General features: G+C 39.4%; 1 protein-coding gene across 1 annotated transcript in view; it reads right to left on the bottom strand.

Annotated features, from left to right (window-relative positions):
• cnksr2a (connector enhancer of kinase suppressor of Ras 2a) overlaps positions 1-22,962 on the bottom strand; it is a 47,045-nt gene that overhangs the window by 9,016 nt on the left and 15,067 nt on the right. Inside the window, exons 3-16 of the mRNA XM_053342320.1 lie at positions 21,890-22,092; positions 15,789-15,876; positions 15,288-15,329; positions 13,180-13,299; positions 12,117-12,176; positions 11,700-11,768; positions 9,732-9,878; positions 8,167-8,279; positions 7,866-8,020; positions 7,441-7,530; positions 6,446-6,660; positions 4,093-4,144; positions 1,124-1,299; positions 61-134 (exon numbers count right to left, since the gene is read on the bottom strand). Of these exons, the coding sequence (XP_053198295.1) occupies positions 61-134; positions 1,124-1,299; positions 4,093-4,144; positions 6,446-6,660; positions 7,441-7,530; positions 7,866-8,020; positions 8,167-8,279; positions 9,732-9,878; positions 11,700-11,768; positions 12,117-12,176; positions 13,180-13,299; positions 15,288-15,329; positions 15,789-15,876; positions 21,890-22,092 (1,604 nt within the window). The remainder of the gene's footprint in view (positions 1-60; positions 135-1,123; positions 1,300-4,092; positions 4,145-6,445; positions 6,661-7,440; positions 7,531-7,865; positions 8,021-8,166; positions 8,280-9,731; positions 9,879-11,699; positions 11,769-12,116; positions 12,177-13,179; positions 13,300-15,287; positions 15,330-15,788; positions 15,877-21,889; positions 22,093-22,962) is intronic.

Below are 22,962 nucleotides of genomic sequence, written 5' to 3'. Positions count from 1 at the left end.
TCTCAGGCGATGGTACATACACATAAATATGCAATAGGCCTGTTTTCATGATGCACTTACTACTTCTTGCGACATTCACTGGCCCGGTCGATCTTAAACTCTGGAAGACTGACAAAGCCCTCTGCCTTCTCATCCTGAACAGAAAAAGAGACAGAAAATATCAAGAAAAGGATAAATAATGAGCTCATGGAAAGTGGCTATGACAAAGCCAGTGTTAGAAGAGTTTTAAGTCGACATATGATGCAGATCTCTGGGTCTCTGTTCATATTCTTGAGCTCTATTGGAATATCTTTGCATGGCTTACAGTTCAAAAAACTCCCTATGTATTGTTTATGCAGCCCCTCAGTTTAGCTTCTGTCTGAAACAGGCATCTTTAGCTCCTGTCTCTTTAAGTCCCCCTTCCTGATGAGCCCACTCTGTTTGGATTGGTTGGCTATGAAATGGAAATCATCAGATATGTTTGGACATGTTTGAGCATGAATCCAGTGCAAATATGTGAATGGACAATCATTGGCAATCAATGACAACCTTAGCAACAACATAACCAACAAAGGCTACACAATGGATGGCTGCATCTGAGAATGCACAGACAATCTGATATCTTAACGATGATGAAGGAGAAGTGAAGAAGAAGAAGAAGGGTATACCATATGTTCAAGTTTTAGAGCTTTGACCATATTTTGACATCCATAATCAGTATAAAATATTATAAAAACAACAAAACATCATAAAAAGCACACATCCCCTTCAAAACACACGGAATACTCCTAGAACTTCTAAATAGGTCAAATTCATTAAAAATATCCTGACTGAATCCTTTTTCCCTTCATTGTTCAAAATCTGCTGCAAAGTTTCCAGGACTCATCCTGAGAGTGTAATATTTGAGCATAAGGTGCGACCTCAGGGTAGCTTGTATGCCATGTTGTCTTTGTCTTTGAGAAGCAACACAGCTGTTTCCATAACGTGCACAGCTCCTATTATGTTAGAGCAAGCAAAGTTTTTTCTTGACACTGTGTAATGTTACATTTTGTTACATTTGGGAAACTGACACTTTTAAAAGTTTAATTGAAATGTTTAAAAACCAAAACTAAAAATTCAGACAGCTGAAATGACAAAGACTTACCTCCTCGTTAATGTACCAGTAGAGGCAATTGTCTTTCAGAACAAACCAATACTTCTTCCACTTCTGAGAAAAGTAACCCTTGGCATCTCTCTTTCTCCACAACCAGCCCTCACAGTCTCCTCTGCCCAGGGCCTTGCAGGAAACACGCCTCCGACTCAGGGAGGCCAAACTGCGTCCTGGAACAACAAAGGGAAAACATAAAGGTGATAAATGAAGAGACTTAATAACAAAGCGTGAGATGCAAGCAAGACAAATTGTCAATTAAAAGATAGAGGGCATTGCTAATGCCTCTTGTAAGTGCTCACCCTCTAAGTCTTTCATAGTAGTGTGAAAAAAAGCTTTCACAAAATGTCATATTCTAAGGTTGCAATAATTCTTGGCAGGGGTTCAGTCACTGGGTTTGACAGAACACTGCTGCACTGCAGTAAAAAAATAAAAATTGCCTTTCTCTCTGGCATAAAAGCCCAGTAACATTTTTCATAGCAGGCTCCTCATTAGAGATTACCAGGGAAACTTGGCTCCCAGTTAAAGACTACGGAGAAACTTTTATTGTGCTTTATCAAAAGTCTCATGGCTTTACAAGATGGAAAGCAATTCAATATTGCATTCATTGCTGCGGCAATGGAAAGTGCAGCGTACAGTACAGTTTATCTCAAAAGGAAACAACTTTTTCCCCCATAGCTAGAAGCAAGAAATTAAAGTTCAAACAAGCAATGTGAAAGGCATTTAAGTCTGGGGTTACTTTGCAGATAATTAATAGGTCTTATAGTGTGTTATATAGAGGAAGCTATACACCCTGAACCAGAATGCACACAAAAGTGGCCTCAGATACACTTGACCAGTTACTCTCAAGTAATCTTCTATGCAGCAGCTCCAGACTGATACCATCACCAATTTTCACTTTTCAAAAAATGAAGTTTAGCTCAGCCTCAGCCAAAGCAACGAGGAATATGTTATTACCTCGTTGATCAGGTGGCATTTAGGAACATTCAAACTTGCAGTAAGCAACTTTTTTATTAATTAATTTCAAGCAGTGCTTCTTTCTACCTGGTGATTATAAATCCAATGTTCACTCTCTTTCAGCTTGTTTTAATCTCTACCAACTCCTGAGGGAAATATCTGGCTCTGTAGCTGCTAAATGTTCAACTATGGTCACCAGCTAGTCTGCAGGTAATTGTGTTCGTTTGCTTGTTTGGTGCTGAGCAGGAAGTGTACAGTGGCCTTTTAGAGCCTTTTCTCTGAAAATAGCTGCCTGCTGCAGCCCAAAAACGACACTATGAGAGCGCCGACAGTGAACCAAAACAGTAAAATTGCATCTGGACAACTAAACAAATAGCTGAAACTCGCTATAAAGCTCCATAAAGCTGAAGGGAGCAGCAAAGTCATGACTGACATTATAAATTGTCATTTGACACATTGCTACTATACAAAATATTGATCATGGCCTCTTTGAGCATCAATAAATCATTATCACATTAATTTCAAAAATTTTGGTGTAATTGCTGTAAACAAACAAAGCCAGTGCCCAAAATGTGCAGATGGAACTAAGCCTTCAGAGTTTCTCACAATGGCAGATGGTAAAACAAGTGAAAGGCCTGCGGGAAAAAAAAGTCCCTTCCAACATGTTTATCCTCGTCAGGGTGGTTAACGGAAAAGAGCTTTGGTCAAAGATGCAAAGAAACTGATATCAGGGAGTTAAATAAAAGGACAGATATGATATCAACTTAAGAGGTGAAAGTATAACCATCTAGTTCAGATAGTACCTTTTATCTCACTTTAGTTATTATCCTAGTAAAACATAATAAAATAACTGGCGCATAGACATCTAAAATGCTATATTTTACACTTGATTGCTCTATATAGAAACTGTACTTGTAGTTTCTGTCTTTACAGTAATGCCTCTGCGGTGTAAAGAAATGCTGACTCACTGGATGATCATATGTGACTGTTCAGCTGGACTGCAGGAAATGTACAGACAAAAAGCTGAATCTCTCTCCCCTGCAGTCAAATCTGTCAAATCTGAGAAATGAGCATGATGTGTTGAAAATGCAAATATGATGCGTTGGTACAAAACATGAAGGAAGGATATTTCCTGAGCATAAGATGATTACATGGTGGATAATGCAGACAATAGTCAACTTGTAAGATACAGACTGCTACTGTCAATTAAGTTTTCATTTTCTTTTCATCAGATGATACAAACCAGAAGCTGTGATTGGCTTAACTCTACCAAAACCAAATATAGTGACATGTGAAGTGGCATGTGAAGTGGCATGTGAAGTGTCCATTCATATATGCATATAAATAAATACAGTATATGACCAAATAAATGTACAAAGAGCACTAAAATGATTGTAATACTGAAGATTAATGTAATGATGCAGATGAATCAATTAGGTGGTCAAACGAAAATGGATGAAAAAGAATAAGTCATTTATTTAGCAAATATGCCAAGTACTTGTTGATTCCAGCTGTCAAATGTCATGATTTAAGACTTTTCTCTATTTAATATTTTTATTTTTGAATTGTTCATCTGACAAAAGAAAGTAGCGATCAAAATGAAAATATCCACAAAAGACGAGCCAGTATTGGTAGAGAAAACCCAGTAATTATTTCCAATTATTTGCTAACATAAGAGAGTCTTTTAGGATAGCTGAATGTGCAAATACTATATGTGGAATTTGTCTACAGGTGAGCATACAGCACATACAACACTAGTGTTTTTGTCTCTATTTTCCCTATAATTTGTACCAAAATAACTTTTAGGAAGTTCTAACAGGCCCATAAAATAAAGTGTTCCTAAGAGAATTGGTTCAATGATAGCAGCAGCTGCTCTCACATTTTTTGCACAATTAGCAAGTGAGCAGATGAGTAAGTGACCACAACTGGCAAGTGTTGGGCTCTGGGGACGATGCCTGCTCACACTGTGGTGAAAAAGGGAAACCTAACAGGTGGCTTTTACTGCTTACCTTTATTCTTCTTCCTGTTCTTTGACTGCAGAGAGGAGGACTGCTGGTATGTCTGAGAGAGGAAAGAAGAGAAAAAGAGGGAGGGAGGAAGGGAGGGAGAGCAGGTTGTCAGGAAGAATCAGTGGCCTTTCTTTACTGCACAGAATCCTGGGATATAAAAGATGACAGATCTTAGGGAGCGAAGGAGATGAGGAGAGGAGGCAGAAGACAAACTGACATAAAGGGAAACTCTTTCTCATTATCTCTGTCACACACACACACACACACACACACACACACACACACGGGGTACCGATGGAAAAGTCAACCTCATGGAGGACTCTAGCAGCTCTCACACCTCTAAAGATAGAACAGAAAGAGGAAGGGAGGGACTGTGGCACAATAGGACGTCCAGGAGATGGAGGAAAAGTGAGAAACTAGAGGTCAGGGGCCACTGGGATTAAACAGAAACCTCAGTAAGCAAAACATGAAGGGTAACATTCAGCTCTCGCCAGCACGTTTGTAATTTGACCCCTCTGGGCAGGTCAGGTGGGGCAACAGACCAGCTCTGATGTCACAATACTACACGTCACTGCCTGGAGTTCGGCCACTCACAGCCCAACGCTCAGCAAGACAGATGACACGGGCCCGCCCACACCCACTGACACTCCATCTGCCATCGCAGCATCCGTGCACGCTGTAAACACACACGCGCGCGCTCAAACACAGGCAATGAAAACATTTTTAATTTCAAAAGAGATGCTGTCAAGATATATAAGGTCACCGCCGGTCAAACTGACTGTCTGGACTGAAGAATGCCACACTCAGACGGACAGGCAGGGCGGGCAGATGTCATGCAAGTGACAGGGGGTAATAACGAGTCAGCATTCACTCAGATCACACTTCACCATAGCACATTTTCATCAGAGGTAAAAGCTTAAATGTCTTCTTCTTTTCACTGGCTGTTAGATCCAGTACGAAAACAAATCAGAGAGGAAGCAGATTGGTGGGTTAGACTTTTGCTGTGAAAACGCAACGGAGGGGAAAGTCAGAGGAATTACATCACTTTGCTCATACGTCCAAAGCTTGTACCTGCATCCTGAAGTAAAATAATTGTGCTTTTTTACTAATTGTGCTATGAGCAGTGTTACCAACTTAGGAACTTTGTCACTAGATTTAAGACACCTTTTTTTCACAAAACCGCCTAGTGACTTTTTGGACAAACCTTAACTTCTTTCTAGAGAGTTAGCATTGCTGCCCAGTGAGAGAGAAGCACATCTCTCTCTCTCTCTGTCTACTCTGCTCAGTCATGGCAAAGAGGCAGTGCAGCACATTCAGTCTGCACAGCACCCAGTGTAGACGTGAATGAGATACGCATGTGCCAACAGTGTTGCTAAGGACCAATCATTAATCTGTATAATTTCCTCCCCCTTCATTTTAACAATTTATTTTGATTGTTTTGACCATTGTCTTCCCACTCATTATCACCTCGAGGTTTAGTTCATTCTCATTTCTAAACTTTCTGAATTCAGAACACGAGGCTGTGTGAGGGAAAAAAATGAATAACTTTTCTCTTTGAGTAATCGTTTTACATGAGAATACAGTCGAAATCACAGCACAGCTGTTGCCTTTATATTATGTAAGTGGTGCTTTTGTCAGATGACCTTGTGATTATAAAATCTGAATTTCAGCAGTGCAGAACATCAGCTTGGAAATGGCTTAGAAGTGAATGCTGGTTAACATGTAGTCTCAATGGGCCATGTTTCAGTTACAGTTTCATACTCGTCCTGTTGTCCAACAAAATAAATAGAAAATATGTAAATGGGAAAGTTTTATTGCTGCATTAAAATACAGTAGATGTGAGAACAGAGTTGAAGAGAAGGAACTACATGTAAAGGGCTGACACCATCTGGCACTAAGCTGAATGCAAATATAACGCAATGACATCACAAATATGCTACTTTTCGAGCAGGCTTTTTTCATCTACCTGTTAAAAAGAGTGGTTCAACATTTTGAGAAATATGCAAATGTACTTTCTTGATGAGTTAGATGAGAAGATCAGTACAACTTTGAAGGCTGTACTGTGAATATGAAACTGGAGACAGCACCTGTGTCGGTTAGCTTAGCTTAGCATAAAGACTGGAAACAGAGGGAAACAGCTAGCCTGACCCCTTCCAAAGGAAACAAAACCCACCTGCCAGCACCTAATCAACACTTGCATATGCTGTTTATTTAATGTATACAAAACTTTAAAAACTACATTTAGGGAAGTTCAAGATGGCCCCAACTGAAAGGTGAAAGATTTTTAATTCTTCACACTTTAAAAGTACAAGTCCTTTGACTTGATGAAGAATAAACTAAAGAATTGACTTACGTGATAAATGGAGGCTGGGTCTCTCGGTGGAGAATCTCTCTGATTTGCCTGGAGGACGTAGTGGGAGGGGCTTTGGCTGTGGTGGCTCCGCCTTTTAGCACGTTTGGCCGTGTCATTGGACCGTTTGCCTGGACGAGCTGTGTGCGAGGAGTAATCTTCAGAGCTGGTCCTCTCTTCCCCGCTGCTCAGTCCGACATAACGCATAAGTGATGCTTCTGTGAAATGAATCAACCATAGTACACATTAAAGTAAAATATCTTTATACCAATTAAAGTATGAATGGATCTATATTACCCATCATATTTTGTAGTGATGGGAACAATAATGCTGTTTTTTGTGAGTATGAAAGTGTGACAGGGAGAACGTGTCCATGCATGTGTGAGCTGAGCTGTGTCCATGTTTATTGAATTTCCTCAGGGACACACTCTTCCATCTCTTTCCAACCAACTTCGCCTCACCACTCCACAGGGGAGGAAACTCAGGTTTCGCTACTTCTCTCCACGGTTCCCACCCGGTCCTCCCCTGGTTGCTAGGCAGCAGCGGCCAGAGGAAAATGAGACACCGAGAAGAGCTGCTGTCAGCGTCACCATAGCAACTGTGTGAGTGATTCAGGTGGAGGTCAGGGAGAATAGTCTTTTTTTTCCTCCTCTTTCTGCCTCCTCTCATCCCTCCTTTTCTGCCTCCTCCTCTTCACCCTACCTCTCCTATCTCTCTTCCTCTCTTTGTTTGTCTTTTATTCTTGCTGCCTTTCATTTGCTCTGCCTTTGTGCCAACTGTCTACTTTTTCCCCCCCCCGCCCTTCCCTTCTCATCCCCTCTTATTTCGTTTCTCTGTGATGCTAATCACAGAGAGAATTAGAGAAAAGGATGGAGGCTCATTGATCTCCACACACTGATCTCTTCATAATAAGGAGAGACTGGAACGTTTAACAGAATCTAACAGGCTCCTGAGGAGGTGCACACACATAGATATGCACTTCACACGCCGGCACTCACCTCTGCGGCTTTCTCTGTTCAGCTTGGCTGGGTCCTCATAGTCGCCCACCCAGTTACAGTCCACAGGCATTGAGATGGGCCTCAGCCTGCCTACAAGTATACACACAACACACACACACACACGCACACGCACACACACACAATTACAGAAGTTATCATCCCTTTTTATATGCTGATGTGTGATATTTAAGATTTTTGCAATAATGTCAAGCTTTTTAAAGTTTCATTCTTGGAGCTCCATCACTTTTAAAAACGTATTATCAACGACTTGGAAGTTGGATTCAAAGGCTCTTGATTGGGGTCTTTTTTTTTTTAATGTTATTTGGAGTGGCTCAATTCAGCAGAAGCAATTCAAACTCAATCATCTATCTCTCTCTCACACACACACACACACACACACACACACACACATTCTTGCATCATACCATATGTAGGCGTGGTGCAGTAAACAGGCTCCTCCTCATCTCGTCGGTGAGACTCTTGATCCAGGAAGGAATTTGGTGACTCAGAGCGCTTGGCAACATTGACGCCACCATGGTTACGAGATGCTTCATCCCCAGACAAGGTTCCTGTCTCGTCTCTATGGCAACAGCAGAGGCAAATGTACCGACAAACAAGTGTACATCAAAGTCAACGCTCCTCCTCCTCCATTTTGTTCTTTCTTGTAACTTAAAAATATTTTCCTTCAGAGTGAAAAAGTTCACACACGAAAACACGCTACACTACCTGGGTGTGTATGGCTCAGCGGGCGGAGGAGGGATGTAAAGGTCCTGTAGGGCGGAGCTCTTGGTGGGTGTGCCTGAAGGTGTAGCCGAACTGCTGCCTGGGCTTCTGGTTGGCTGCAGGGGGCGAAAGTGACAATTGACCTTCCTTAAATGTTTATCTTTTTCAGGTTTCTGGAATCTTGAGCATCTTGCATTGATTAGAAGTTTATTTAAAGGCAATTTTAAACATATTTTCTCAACTGACCTCTTTAAAATGGGGCTACATGACTACACACATTTCTACCAAAGTGTTTTCACATGAGAGACGTTTGTATGTGTTCTTCACACTAATCTGAAATGAGTGACATCACATACGTCAGTGTACTAATCAACACAGCAACATTTGAATCAAAATCTGATGATAGTTGTTGGGTTGTTTGCTTCTGTTGCCAGGCCACTGTAACTGTCACTCAAATTGGATCAAATTTAAGTGTTTTGAAGAGTTTAGCTCTAAATAGCTCAAAAATGTTCCTGAACTTGAACTTTATCTAATGTTATAGAGAAATATTTAAACTCTGAAAACTAGTTTTAGAGGTCTTTAAAGAATAATTAAGGTTTACTGATTTATGGTCATCATTTTTTATTGGTAGTAATAACATTGTACTCAACAAGTTAATTGCTTGGGAACACTGGCGACATTCCAGACAAAAATGGACGTAGCAAGAAAAACAAAGATGATCATGGGTTTTAAACACAGCCTTTTAAAAGCAAAGACAACCAAGGTGACAAAAATATAAGAGTGGTGCCCCAAAATAGTATAGTAAAGTAAGAAAAGCTTTTTTTAAAACTATGAAGTAGATGTAAAAGATGCTAAAATGTATGTGTGAAGATCTGAATGATAAATCTTTTTCTGAACTTGCCGGATCCCCATGAGAGTTGGTGCAATCCAAGACTGGCTGCAGGGTAGCCAATGACTGTGCATTTTACTACTGTATTTCAGCCTACAATACTGAGAATTGTAGATGCACACAGTTGCAATCTGGCAAACATTTTTACAACTTAATTGTTTGCCTGCTTTTTGCTTTTTCCCCTGGCTGGACAATCTTGTAGTGATATCGCTGTGTTCCCAGAACTCAGTAATTACTTTGGTGACTTCAGCCTTATCTTACAGTAAGCAACAGAAATAATGGCCACATCTACAAAAATAAGTACCAAGCTGTAATAAACCCAAATTACCATCTTTGAGACTCTTCTAATGTAATCACACAGAAACAATGACGCAGGGTGGAAGAGCAATGCTGTTTTCCTTTGTGTTTCCTTCTGATTGTCGATAATTAGTGTTAATTGGGGATATACATTTCATAATTTGTGGCAGCTCTGGGAATGTGCGTGGTGGGTGCCATCAATTTTCCCTTTCAATTCATTCCAGTGTGTTTCGGCTGGCAAACAAAACCATGCTGAGCCACAGTACCCTGACCTAATTACACGCTTTGGCTGAGGCCGTATTGGGAAAGGGAAGGCAGTGGGGAATTATGTGGGCCAGTGCAGTGCTTTAATAAAGTCTATAAAAGGTAGAGCTGATCCCACCTGCAGAGCCAGGGGTTTCCAGCGCATGTTCTTCAGCAGCGCCGGGGCGGAGCTGAGCGTGCTCTGCGGACGCTTCTTCAGGGTCAGGGACACGACGCCTTTATCGGCCCTCAGCGAACCGACCAGGTTACGTAACTGCCATCCCACCTGTGGACGTGAGATGATAGAGCGTTAAAGACCATTCTGGCAAGATATCATCATCTGGATAATAAACAGTACAATCACAACCGTATTTATATCTTTACATCCAACCTTATTTATAGCATTCACTGTATATGCAGCTCGTGGTTTGAATTCAGTCCATGTCGTGATTGGATCTTGTTTGTTGAGGCTTCTGTGCAAAGCAAGTGAGTGTGGAGGTGGAAAGTCTATCTATAGAGCTTTCATGTGATGTAACCTGCCCTCAATTTGAAAACAAATGTATCTCATCATACATCTTTCATATTTAGCCACAAATCCATGCCAACACTCTTTGTTTGTGAAGACAAATCTACTGCGAAAGTGTCTACACTTTGACTTTATAGCCATATGCTATTTGTGGAGAGGTTCTTTCTCAGATGCATCTTAATTATATTCACTGAATTGACCTGAGATCTGATTATATGCAAGAGGTGCAGAGAAGGTGTGGAGGATCTGATTACACTGATTGCGATGCAAGCTGCGTACACTTGCGTCTTGTTAAACTAAGGGCACAATCTGCACTATGGCTGTAAACAGAAAGGTCAAAGTTGCTATAACTCCAAATATGATTGACAAGCAAGGACGATATAACACTAACAACTAATTCATGCTGCTTTATAGGAATCTTTTTCTGATGATGCCACCCAGTAATAGTTTAAGACATAAAATAATTAAGTAATAATAAATCGTGTCTAAATTGCTTTTTGCACAAAAGAAGTTAATTTACCTCCTTAAATCGCCTCCTTACCCCTAATTGAAAACTCCAGAATCTATGAATATGCAAATAATTTTCATTTCGTAAGTTTAGCTGAATTGTCTCCTACTTCACTGTAAAGTCTATTCTCAGTGTACTGGAGGCTTCAAGTTTAAACATCACACTTTTATAAGATGTATAGTAGTCCGTGACTGGCTTCCAAACGAGCTGTGATATTATAAATCATGGTCGTAGGTACTCGCCTCAAACTCAGATTTTCAATGAGCACAGAGAAAATCCACGTTAAGCAGATGAATGTGAAAACAAAACCTGCACATACATCACTCTGCTCAGTGAAGCTTAAACATCCAACTGAAGGAACAAAGAAAATAATATGTCTGAGTGGATTTAAGGATTGTTACTTTAAAGATTTTTACATCAGTATTATCTATAGAAACACAGGCCTATACTGTCAGTTATGATCAGTTGAGAAACCTAAAAATTGCTTATTTTCCATCAATAGGTCAAATTAGTTCAGGAAGTCCTACAGTACTTGAGTTGCCGCTCTGCTCACATGCCACACTCTCCTCACTGTAACATATATCTAACTCATCCTTATAATCATGACGTTATTAAGTCATCAGTGCTCTGCTCACACTTGGCTGCCTGCCTGCTGCCACACGACCTACGCTTGCTTGCTTGCTGCTGCCATTCATGCAGCATTTCAAAAGCTCCATCTCCACCTCAGCATCCACCTGTAGGCTTTTTAGTCTATCTTCCCATAGGAGGGGAAATTTGTATCATTCTCAACGCTCCCTGCTGTGAACGATCAATGTTTCCTTGTGGGGTGCAGCGAGGTTAGAGCCTAGATGCTAAACACTGCACTGCATTTTATTATCTACTCTGTGGGTTGGCTGACTGAAACGTAGTTAAATATACATAGATTTACAGTAAATGATTAACATGCAGTTTATCCTACCTAGTAGTCTTTTTGTCTTCTTTTTTCACACACACACACACACACACACACACACACACACACACACACACACACACACACACACACACACACACACACACACGAAGAAACCCACCACAGTCTGGTGATTAACTTGAATGACTTCATCTCCCGCATGGATCTTCTTACAGCGGTCAGCTGGAGACTACAGAGCAGGTGAGAGGAGAGAGAGAAAGAAGACAGGCAACTATGAATTGATCTGAGTTTATTGATCCCTGCACTGTAGCGTTTGGAAGTTATCCAACATAGTTAAATAAGCTATAATGTAGCAGTGGGAAAGTCTTGCAGAGTCATCTCTATGTAATCTGATACTCTGTTATGGATCCAAATGTTGTCAGCTTTCACCGATATTCTGAGTAAAGGATTGGTTTTCTATACCGTTCAACGCCCCGAGCTTGTGGAGGCAAATCAGCATCGCTTGTTTTGTGGGAAGTGCTTAATTTGTGTCTCGTGTGAAGTGCATGTATAAAACACGGGATTGTGACATTCTTACCCCTTCAGTAGTTCCAGTGATCACATGGAGGCCATCATAGGTTGACTTTATGTACATTCCCTAGAGGACAGAGGGAAATAAAAGCGATCTATAATTGACTAAAGAAATGACAGACAAAGAGACAAAACACCAGCTGACGAAGAAGAGATTTTTCGCCACTTTGACAACACCTACATCGCATATAAGGAAAAAAAATGCTGCGAATATATTAAACACAAGATTATCGAATGCATTTGCCAATTTGACACATACACCGCCAACACATGAAACACTAATGAATATGTCAACCACTCAAGAACACTAAAAAAATGGGCTAACTATCATTTATTGGAATGATCATTGGTGATACACACAGCCTTTTACTTATCACTAGCATTTTCATCAGTTTTAGTATCTCTCATAAAGTTGTATTGTGTTGTTACTCAGTTATGTTGTTTATTGCAACTTGTGCTGTTTCTGTATTTTAGGTTGTCAAATTGTCAAATGTGTTTCTGAATTTGGGGTTTTACCCAAACTGCAGTGTTCTTTCTTTCTTTCTTTCTTTCTACTGTAGATGTGACATGTGCTGTCAACGTGGTGAAGATCTTCTCTTCATTAGCTTGTGTTTTGTCTATTTACATGCAGTGTGTTGAGCTCTTTCAGCCACCAAATGAAACATTTTCCTTCAACTTTCTGACTGAAGATCAAATACATATTTCTAGTTTTGTTTCCTTCAGCTCTGGCAGAAGCGAGGCAGTTAGAAACAGCTTTATGTGGTACTGTTTTAGTCACTTTGTTTGTTGCTTCAATCTCATACCCTGCATTGGCAGAAAATGATTGTAATAATAATTATGTTTCTCCCTTTCCTATGACACTTGAAGAAAGTAAGAGAGGGTTGTGCAGTTGGACACCTATTAAGATGTAATTGCTCAAATAGCATAAATACACAAAATATGTAATTACATAAATTAGCAAAAACACAGAAAGTCTTAAACACTTAAATACAAACACAAAAGAGGATACCAGTTTATAACACAATCAAACCCAGCATGCACACACACACACACACACACAGAGCCATTACCAGTCCTTCAGAGGTTTTGATGTTGGTGAGGTGAACCAGCTCGAGGTGGGCTGATTGAGAAACCAGTGGGTCTGATGACACACACACAATGTGCTCACACACCTCCGACAGAGTCTTGCACTACAGAGGAAAAAAGAAGAGAGGACAAGTAAGCAGCAGCACACAGAGCTTTTATAACAAACAGGTTCCCCAGTGGTGATTTATTAAGAAGACAGAGATGACAATAAGACAAAAATATGAACAATCTTTACCTCGCATTTATCTAAATGATGACTCTAGGTGTAATAAATCATTTTTGTTTCCCTTCACAAATAATGTTCCTACTTCTTCTCTTCTTAATCAAATGTTCTGGTTTCGTCTTCACTGAGGAAAAACGTATTTGAAGTATCGCTCACTTATTTGGCCTTTTGTCCAGTGAAGCAGAGTCTGTTGCTTCAGATATCTCTTCAAATCTAAATCCTGTAGCTTTAGAATGTAAGCTGCCAGCTTTAACATCGCTGTGGTTTATTTTTGTTCACTGGTGCTTCGTGTAGCATTTTAAAAGCATCAGTTCACCCAAAAGAGAAGATATTTTTCTCAGCCAGCGTTGGTGTATTTGCTTTATTTTTCACAGAATACAACTTTTCATTTGTAGGACTCGCTGCATTGAAAAATTCACCATCAATATTTATTACCAGAAACAACTGAAGACTCCATGAATAATCCACACAACATGCTGACAACATTTTTAGGGATCATTTCCCTGGCAGAAATTTTGTAAGAATAAAAAATGTTGACGGTGTGTTTTCTGGATAATCCACAGCTGTGGCTCCCAAACTTTTTCAGTCATGCTTCTTTTTGGAAAGCTGTATTGGCAGCTCGATAAGCTGAGGAGTATGATAAGCTTCTTCATATTTTAGATTTTTGCTCAAAGTACATTTCTTGAACGGTTATCATTTTTGTCTTTGTTCAAATCTGTCCATCTTGTACTTTTCGCTGAATAACTCTTGCTAGCATCAAGCTAATGCTTTATTTTGAAGGTCCATTAGTTTTATACTAATATCCTGCAAGTTTTGGGGTGTAATTTGCAGGTATGTAATGATTAATCTTCATATATCAATGTATAGAAAAGGTGGTGCAAGTACTTTATTGTACTTCGAGTCGGTATCATCCAAAGTTACAGTCTGTCAAGTACGAAATTCCCTTTTTTCCACGTTATGAACTTCCACTCTGAGCTGTGACAGAGGGACACATTTCAGTAGTAAGTTTGTTGATGTAATGCGGCTTGTTCTACTCAAACATCCTCACTACTGGAGTATTTTGGGGGTTTGGTTCACATATAACATCTCAGAGCAGGTCTCCAGCTGTTGCCCTTATCCTTTAAACCTCGGCTTGCTTCCTCTGCCTCTGTGCTTAATGAGACATGAAATATGGTTTGTGTCTTTGTTTGTTTGTCTACTGTGTTCAGAAACAAACAAAACAATAACAAAATGAGTTCCAGAGGCTTTGTGACTAAAAGATGTCAAAATGGGTATGAACACTCAGTAGAAGAGTGGCTGTGAAAAAAAACATGGCCACATTGAATCGGCTAAGCTGACAACAGTTGTCGAAGGGTTAAGCGGGAATAAAGAATATAGTATGTGGTTCAGTCACCTTGCCAGTTCCAGTAACAGTGTGACAACTAGATTGTGTTCCTCCGCCATAGGGCAGCAAGGATCTTTAAGCGAAAACAAAAAAAAAAGCTTTGGCAGATATCAGCATCATAAAAACTTCAAGCTGAACTTTCAGATACATTTTGTAGAGTTTGTCCCTCATCGTGTAGTCTCATCCCGGGGGGGGGGATCATTTCAATTTTTACAGCTTCAAATGCCCATTTCCACACAGGCCCATCAGTATTGTAGTAAGACACACTTGAAAAAACCAGAATCTATCCTTTATTGCACAGGCTAGAAAGTGAATACCTATTTTCTGAAATGTCGAACTATTACTTTAAAACGCTACAGGAAGCACCACTGAGACGGGAGTTTCAATGTCTGAATGGATATGAGGAAATGTGAGGTCTTACAAAAACAGAAAGCTACCCATCAACACAGAGCAAAGCGACAGCTGGCTGAGGAAGCGAAACTCACCACATGAAGGATTTTGTTCTCCGTCTCAAACACCGTACAGTCCTGGGGGACAAGGAAAAATTTAATGTGGCGCGAGCAGAGAACATCTTGTCTCACACACACACGCTCAAAAACACACCGTCTCACCGTTCATACTGTGTACTGTCTGGGCCTCACATTACTGAACCCTACACCTGCACACTCTATACCCCTCGCGGATAAAAATACGCCCACACAAACAGACACGTTTATCTTTTATTTATACACACATCACTCATACAAAAGGACAGACTGTAAACACGTAAATAGCAAAGAATCAAGTCAAGCTCAAGGATGCGGAGAGCAGAGTCTTAGACTGCTGCATCACACCCACACACACACGCACCGCTCTTAAGGGGATATGGCAACCCACAGCAGCTCCCCTCTGCCTCACACTTCAAGTGGAGGAGAATAAGAGCTATCAGCCTTCAAAACACACACACACACACACACACACACACACACACAAACAATTCCACACACCTGCTGTACAATAGTGGTGAGCTCCAGGCAGAGTTGAATGACATTATTTCGGGTTACTGAGTAGTCTGCCACAGCAGCAAAGGGAGACCTGGGAGGAACAGATAACACAGCAGTATGTCTTATAATGTTTCTGCTGCATTCGATAATGTACATAGGAGATGGACAGGGCCATTAAAGGGTCGTGGTGGTGTGGGATGGGGGGGAGGGGGGTGACACCCGACAGACGTTGTGTGGACACATGCTTAAAAACTATTAATTAATTAATTCTTGAGTGAATCTGTGACTGAAAATGAAGTTGCATACATAGAATGACGAATATTTAACTTATACTTTACTTAAATGTAATTAATCATAATTAATTAATGATTATTAATGAATTAATAATTATTTGCTATAACATTTTTTAATAATTTTGGAAGATGGCTACCTCATATTAAATGATGTAAACCTTGAAAAAAGAATCTAGTTCTAAATTTCTAATAAAGACTGTTATGTTTTTTTTCTTTCAAATAGGTTATATTGTTACATATGTGTAACTAATTTCCTTTCATTATATGTATTCATTATTTTTTAGTTTCATATCATTTTTAGACTTGTTGACAGTAAAAAATTCAAAGACATCCAATTTACAGCAAGGTAAAAGAAAGAACAAGTATTTTCAAGATGGAAAAGATGGACTCAACTGATTCATTGATTATCAACATTTTTAAAGGTTCATTTGCTAAAGATTAACTTATCAATTAATCAACTGAATGTTCAAGACTGAGAGAAGACTATAAACAGCTCAAGCATATTGTCATGAATGCAAACTTAATGTTAAATGTAAATCTATAGATTTTAGGTTTAGGACCTTTGCATCCTCATTCACAAACCTGTGCATGATGCCACACATGAATGTAACTGATGCATAACTGATGAACAGTGTAAATATATTGTGGATTTTTCCTTTAATTAAACTCAATGAACTTGAAATGCAACACACATGCACACAAGCCTCATATTGTGTGCCATCTAGACTACAATGAATCTAAATGATTAATGAAATGGCTATTATGAACATGTGTATAAAACGTAAATCAATGCAACTAAAGCTCATTATTCAGTAAAATGTAAAAAAAAAAAAAAAAAAAAAAAGTCAAAGGTTATCCTCAGTGGTCATATAACTCTGGTATGAGCAATTAAAGCAAATTTAAGCAGTAAAAGTTGCCCTCAGTGAGTTCAGAGAAGAGCAAAGATCTCTGCTCTTGACATCGGATATCTTTTAAAGATCATTTAGATGATTAAGTTAACAGAATGATCCTTCCAGGGGAGCCTCAACGCTTATACTCCTCCACTGAGAGATGGAGGCAACAGCCCAGGCTGAATAATGACGCTTGTAGTGAAGCAGGTAAATAGGCCATTCTGTTCTTTAGCACAAAAGTGCACCAATTTACCCACTCCACGCTTTCTACGTGTCATTTCAACCACTCAGAAAACAAACAAACAAATGCACTGTTTCAGACCTGGATGTTCTTGTGTGAAAAAAATAGTGTGAAAAGAATTATTAGACCTTTGTGGATTTATTATGCTGCTTTGTTACTGGCACCATCAATTCCCAGTGTCTCTCAAATCTTTGCATGAATGCTCAGAGTTTCCACTGCAGTGTTGTCAAGTCTGCTTTTATGAAAACCAATTTTTCTGTGAGAAGAGAGTGTTTAGAGCCATTTTTTTCGTGAGAACGCAATGTTTATAAATGAGGCCCCGGCTGATTTCAACATAACAGACTCAGGTTTGAGCAAGGTGTTAACGATAAGAAATGCGCTGCGGCTAATGGGGTGCTAATGACTGCATTCAGACACAATGACATCAAAACCAAACAGAATTACTAACATGCAACACGTATAAAAAGGAAGCACTGAAAACAACAGAAACACATTACTTTGTTTCACTGTTCTAAAGACCCAGATTAAAATTCGGCCACAGCCTCTAGTGTATGATGTATCTGTGGTGTGTGTGTGTGTGATTTGGGTCATCAGTATTGAGGCTGTGTGCTATATATATGCAGGACCTAAGGCTGCACATTCTGTTTGCAAACCACGATGCTCCAACCCTCAAACAATGCTCACACAACACTTTGTTTTCTACAGAGTATGATATGACGTCAGCTTAACAGACGGCTGAGAAAGACCTGTGTCCATTTCACACATGTCAAAAATGCTCATAGCAGAAAATCATTGATCCTGTTTTCTACAATACATCAGCCAAAAGACTGCAATTCCATTATAAGCATCCAAAGTTTTGATATTTCCATATCTTTTTGGTATTTTTTTGATATGATATCATGAATATTTAGTCAGTACCAAGGGCTTTTGTTTGTTATTAAACCACAGAGAAGGTTTCTAATTGGTTTTAAAATATGTTAAACCTAATATTATTATCCTGTTTGTTTGTATATAATCTGATATTTCTCTTTTTCCACGATATGATGCTTAGTTTGTCTAGCATCTATACACAAACCAGACCAATATCCATCTTAACTGCTTTAAACAGAAAACTTTCTGAAAGCAGAAAGCTTGGAGGCTCAGTGATGTGGAATCGAGCAACACGACTTTGACTTGAGTCATGAATTTGATTACTTTAGACATCCAATCAAAATCAAAAACTCGACTTTGGCCTGAACACAAATGACTCCCGACTTCACTTGGACTTGATATGACTTGATATCCTTCCTAAGTTGTAGAAAAATGTGTTCAGTGAATCATCTCCTCCTTTTCCTGACGGCAAAGATACTTTGAATCAATCAGACAGCAGCCAATCACACTGACATGATAAAAGATATGAAACATTATATTACATGGTCTTAAAAGGCTGCATTACAATACATTCAGTGTTTGTTTGTTTATCTTCGTGCTCATCCACTGAGTTGGTTAAAAAAATAGCAGTACCAATTAGGCTCAACATTTTCCTCATACCACTGTATTTTCAAGCTATCAGCAAAATACATCACCCATGAACTGAAGTTTCTGTGGCCGTCTTATTAATTCATATTGTAGGTGGGTGCTTTCAAATGCACATGTAAAGAGGAAATGAGGAGCTCAGAGAGACAGAAACACATATTTCAGTAGTGGAAGGATGAATTCAGTCTTTTTCTCTGGCAGATCTGAAGAGGAAGAGTGTCGATTTGATGTCTGCACGAAGAAACGAGAGATGGAAATCATGTTTGTCACCGCAGAGCGAGACATGAGCATATATTGTATCTATATGAGAAGGCAACAGGGGTATCAGAGGCAGAAAAATAGATGTGCACTGTGCAGACAAGTGTTATTTTATACATGAAAAGGTTGCAAAATGCCCTCTCAAGTCAATTATAGAAAAACAAGAAAAGGCTATAGTTTCACTGCCTGGGTGCTGAACTGCTGCTGCACTTCTCCTCCATCCCTGAGAGGTCTAATAACTAGCAATCAGAGAGAGATGAAAGTTCAGTTTTTATACTGTACACTTTATGCTAATGTGCCTATGTGCCTTTTAAGAAAGGATTCATATTGCCAGTTTTAATGCAAGGCAGATTGTAGCCCCGACATGCAGGGAAAGCATAACAATGTCGAAATCGTTAGTTCAACATATCATCGACCATGCATCTCTGATTTTAAAAAAGAAAATCATCTGCTTTTACTTGCTCATTTGTTACTCCAAGGCATCCAAAATCATTTTTTTAAAGATGAGATTTTATTGAAATGTACAATTATGCATTTTGGAATTATATTGGTGCAACCTCACACAGCTGGAAAATGCTCTTTTGGTCACGTTTGGTAAGTACGGCGTGCAGGATAAAAACATAAAAGAGGTCTTGAAAAATGCCTGAACACATAGATATGTCTAAAGAATGAAGAACAGAGCGCATCAAGTGGCGGCCCTGCTGAGTCTATCCCTATCTCAATGTCGCTTTGCCATTTACAGTTGCATCACGTGTGTGGGCGACCGCGTGTACGCTTGCATAAGTGTGTGTCAGTATGTGCAGATGTGGGTGTGTGTCTGCGAGCCTGCGTGGGTGTTTCTATGGGGGTCTGTGTGTGTGTGTGTGTGTGTGTGTGTGTGTGTGTGTGTGTGTGTGTGTATGTGTGTGCTTGTGGATGTGCTTCTCTATGCGTTTGCGTGTCTCAGATGGCCCAAGGACAGATGTGGGTGTCTGGCATTTCAAGAACCGATGTCAAAGACCTTTAGTTCTGTATCTGATGTATGTGTGTGTGTGCGTGCGTGTGTGCGTGCGAGTGTGTGTTGTGTTCAGGAGATCGTGTCGAGTCATGAATAAATGAAGTGACAGGGAGAAGAAGAGAGCGAGGGAGAGAAAGAGAAACATGGCAAGAAAAGAGGACTGACTTGAAGAAAAACATATTTCTCAAAAGATATCAACAACCAACATCTGCAAAGAAATGTGCAGGACAGTTTTTGTTTTGCAGATTGGAGCATTTAGTCGTACTAAAAGAAAGAATAAAATGAATACTTTTATAGGTAATGGATAAAAGACTTGAATAAAGCCCAATGACAATCTCTGTGACACTAAAATGTTTCTTTATTCTGTTTATTTTGGAGCTTTCAATAATTCTGTTCAGTTTCCCCACAGCTTTACTTGTACAAAATGTATTTAGAGTAAAAAAAAGAAAAATAGTTTTATTAGTTATGTAGAAGGTTAAAATGTTGTTACACAATCATCTTTTGTATATGTCCCAATTTCTTTTGAGCTTTTGTACTTTTTCATACCTGAAGTTGAAAACCTTGTTAGATGGATTTGAGTAGGTTGGATCTACTGTGGGATTCTTCTTCTATCCTTTTTATTTTTGCATAAGGTTGGTTTAGATTTAATTAATCAATTCAACTCTAAATTGTATATATATATATATATATATATATATATATAGTGGTTCACTGTCTGGAGGTTCAGCTAATCTCTTGTTACTGTATTTTACTGATAAAAGACTGACTGTTACCTGGCTGAACATCATATACTCCTCTGGGAGAGTGAAGACAGACTGATTGATTGAAATTATGAACCTTCGATTTGCTGCAGTTAACAAAAGGGGCAAATATAAATGAATCATTCTGTTGCTAATGTACTAAGATAAATATATGGAGCAAATAAAAGGGCACAGCTACACTGCCTCTGTCTCAGGCCCTAGATGAAAGACATTAAACTAATGGACCTCATCCAGCACCTGATATAACCTCTCCCACCATCTATCACTCTCCGAGAGAACAAGAGGAGAGATGATACAACACGATTTCATGTTCATGTCCTATGGGAGGTATTTATTGTTATTATCAGCTTCTGAATGGTAAATAGGCTACCGTTCATGTCACCATCCAAGTCATTATCATGACTGCGAAACATCCCTAGTAATTAAACCCAAATTGAATGGATGTATATTATTAATGCACTATATTTTTAGAGGGGAGGTATCATGCACATTTCCTGGTGTACATTTTTAGTCTGACTATTTCTGCATGATTCACAGTTCAAATAAATCCTTATTTATTATTTCACTGGCTTTTTATGCTGCCTTTCTGTTCAGCCTCTGAAACTGGCCATTTTAGCTCCTGTCTCTTTAAGGTGAGCCTACAAATCCGCACATTCTGTTGTGATTGTCAGCTCCACAAGAGCCTGAATCTGATCCGAAAGATGCGTGTGGATAACGCGAATAACACTTGGAACAACCTTAGCAGCACAGACTAAGACAGATGGGCCTTGGTGGGCATGTGTGAACAATTTGACATGGGTTCAATGAGGAAGTAGAGCTGATATTGAAAAAAAGTAGCTTTCAGGGGGGTCTGAAGCCCTGTTTTTGACTTGAAGGTGGCAATACTACAAACATTCAAGTAACAGTATATGTCACCTTTGACCAGCGAACTCTGCAATCTTACAACTGAGTTACCTAAAATATTTGAATAGGTATATACTGTACATGGGAATCCCAACTTTAACAGGTGTTACCATTGAGGTTCATGTAACAAAAGTTAAATAGTTGGGTTTTTTAAAAGTTAGAACAAAAACTCTAATCTCTGTTATCTACATTGGATAAACTCAGTGAATCTGTGCACAGGACAAAGACAGCTGCAGAGAGCCTTACCTGTCCAGCCAGGCTAGCAGGCTCTTGGCGGCGGTGATGAGGTCGACCACGGAGGTAAGCAGATCATTGGGGAGCCGCCGCGAGCTTCTGCTCTCTGATTGGCTGCTGCGGCGCCGGCCGGAAATGAAATTCTGCAGATTTTTGGCTGAGGCGCCGAGTTTGTGAGCCAGAGTCCTCACGCTCTCCGTCTCCAGACCTGAGTTCTACACACACACACACACACACACACACACACACAGATATAAACACAGATTAGTTGAACTGTCAGACAACAAAGCACCATGAATACAAATAAGACTCTTATTCGTCAACATGTTTACCAGCTTTTCTGAAGGAGTTTTGTGCATATTAATGATTTTTATGACATTTGGTAGAGAGAAAATCATACTGACTCCAACTGAAAGACGCTCAATAGATTTGTGTTAATTGTGTGTCTTTTTAAAGCATTCAAACTCTTAGTTATTTATGTTTTTGCTTGAATATATTTATTGATTTTCACATTTTTTCACATAAAGTAAGGACATAAAATCAGAACAAAAACATAAAGAAAAACAAACATACAGGAAAAAGAAAAATGATATACAGTACCAGTCCAAAGTTTGGACACATCTTCCCATTCACTTGAATGAGAGAGTGTCCAAACTTTTGACTGGTACTGTATACAGTTCATTAGTTCATCACGTCATCAGAAATGCAAAGTAAGGGGGGTTAATTTGGTCTGCAGAGTGCATAAAGCATCCCCCATATATTTGAAACATCTGTCAGAGGCCTTTTGCAGCTTATGTCAGCTTTTATCCATTGAGTAACAGTCTGTGCTTTGATTAAAGACCACCTTGTATGGAGTGCAACCAACATGCACAGCACAGTAAAAAAAAAAAAAGATGGCACCTAGTTTACATTTTGTTAAATTGAGTAAATCTTACTTTGGAAAGTGTTTCTTCCTATTTTTCAGTTGCATTTTTACATTTGAATACGACATGACTCTCTAACTATCCAGATCTTCATATTTTTCAGTTACTTGTCTTTTAATGATGCTTCTAAAATTACAATTAGTGTGTCAGTAATTTCTGCTT

The sequence above is a fragment of the Scomber japonicus genome, chromosome 21, assembly GCF_027409825.1.
Source record: "Scomber japonicus isolate fScoJap1 chromosome 21, fScoJap1.pri, whole genome shotgun sequence".
In the NCBI taxonomy this organism is placed as follows: Eukaryota; Metazoa; Chordata; class Actinopteri; order Scombriformes; family Scombridae; genus Scomber; species Scomber japonicus.
Note: the sequence above shows the minus strand (reverse complement) of the source record. Positions and strands in the feature narration are given on the sequence as shown.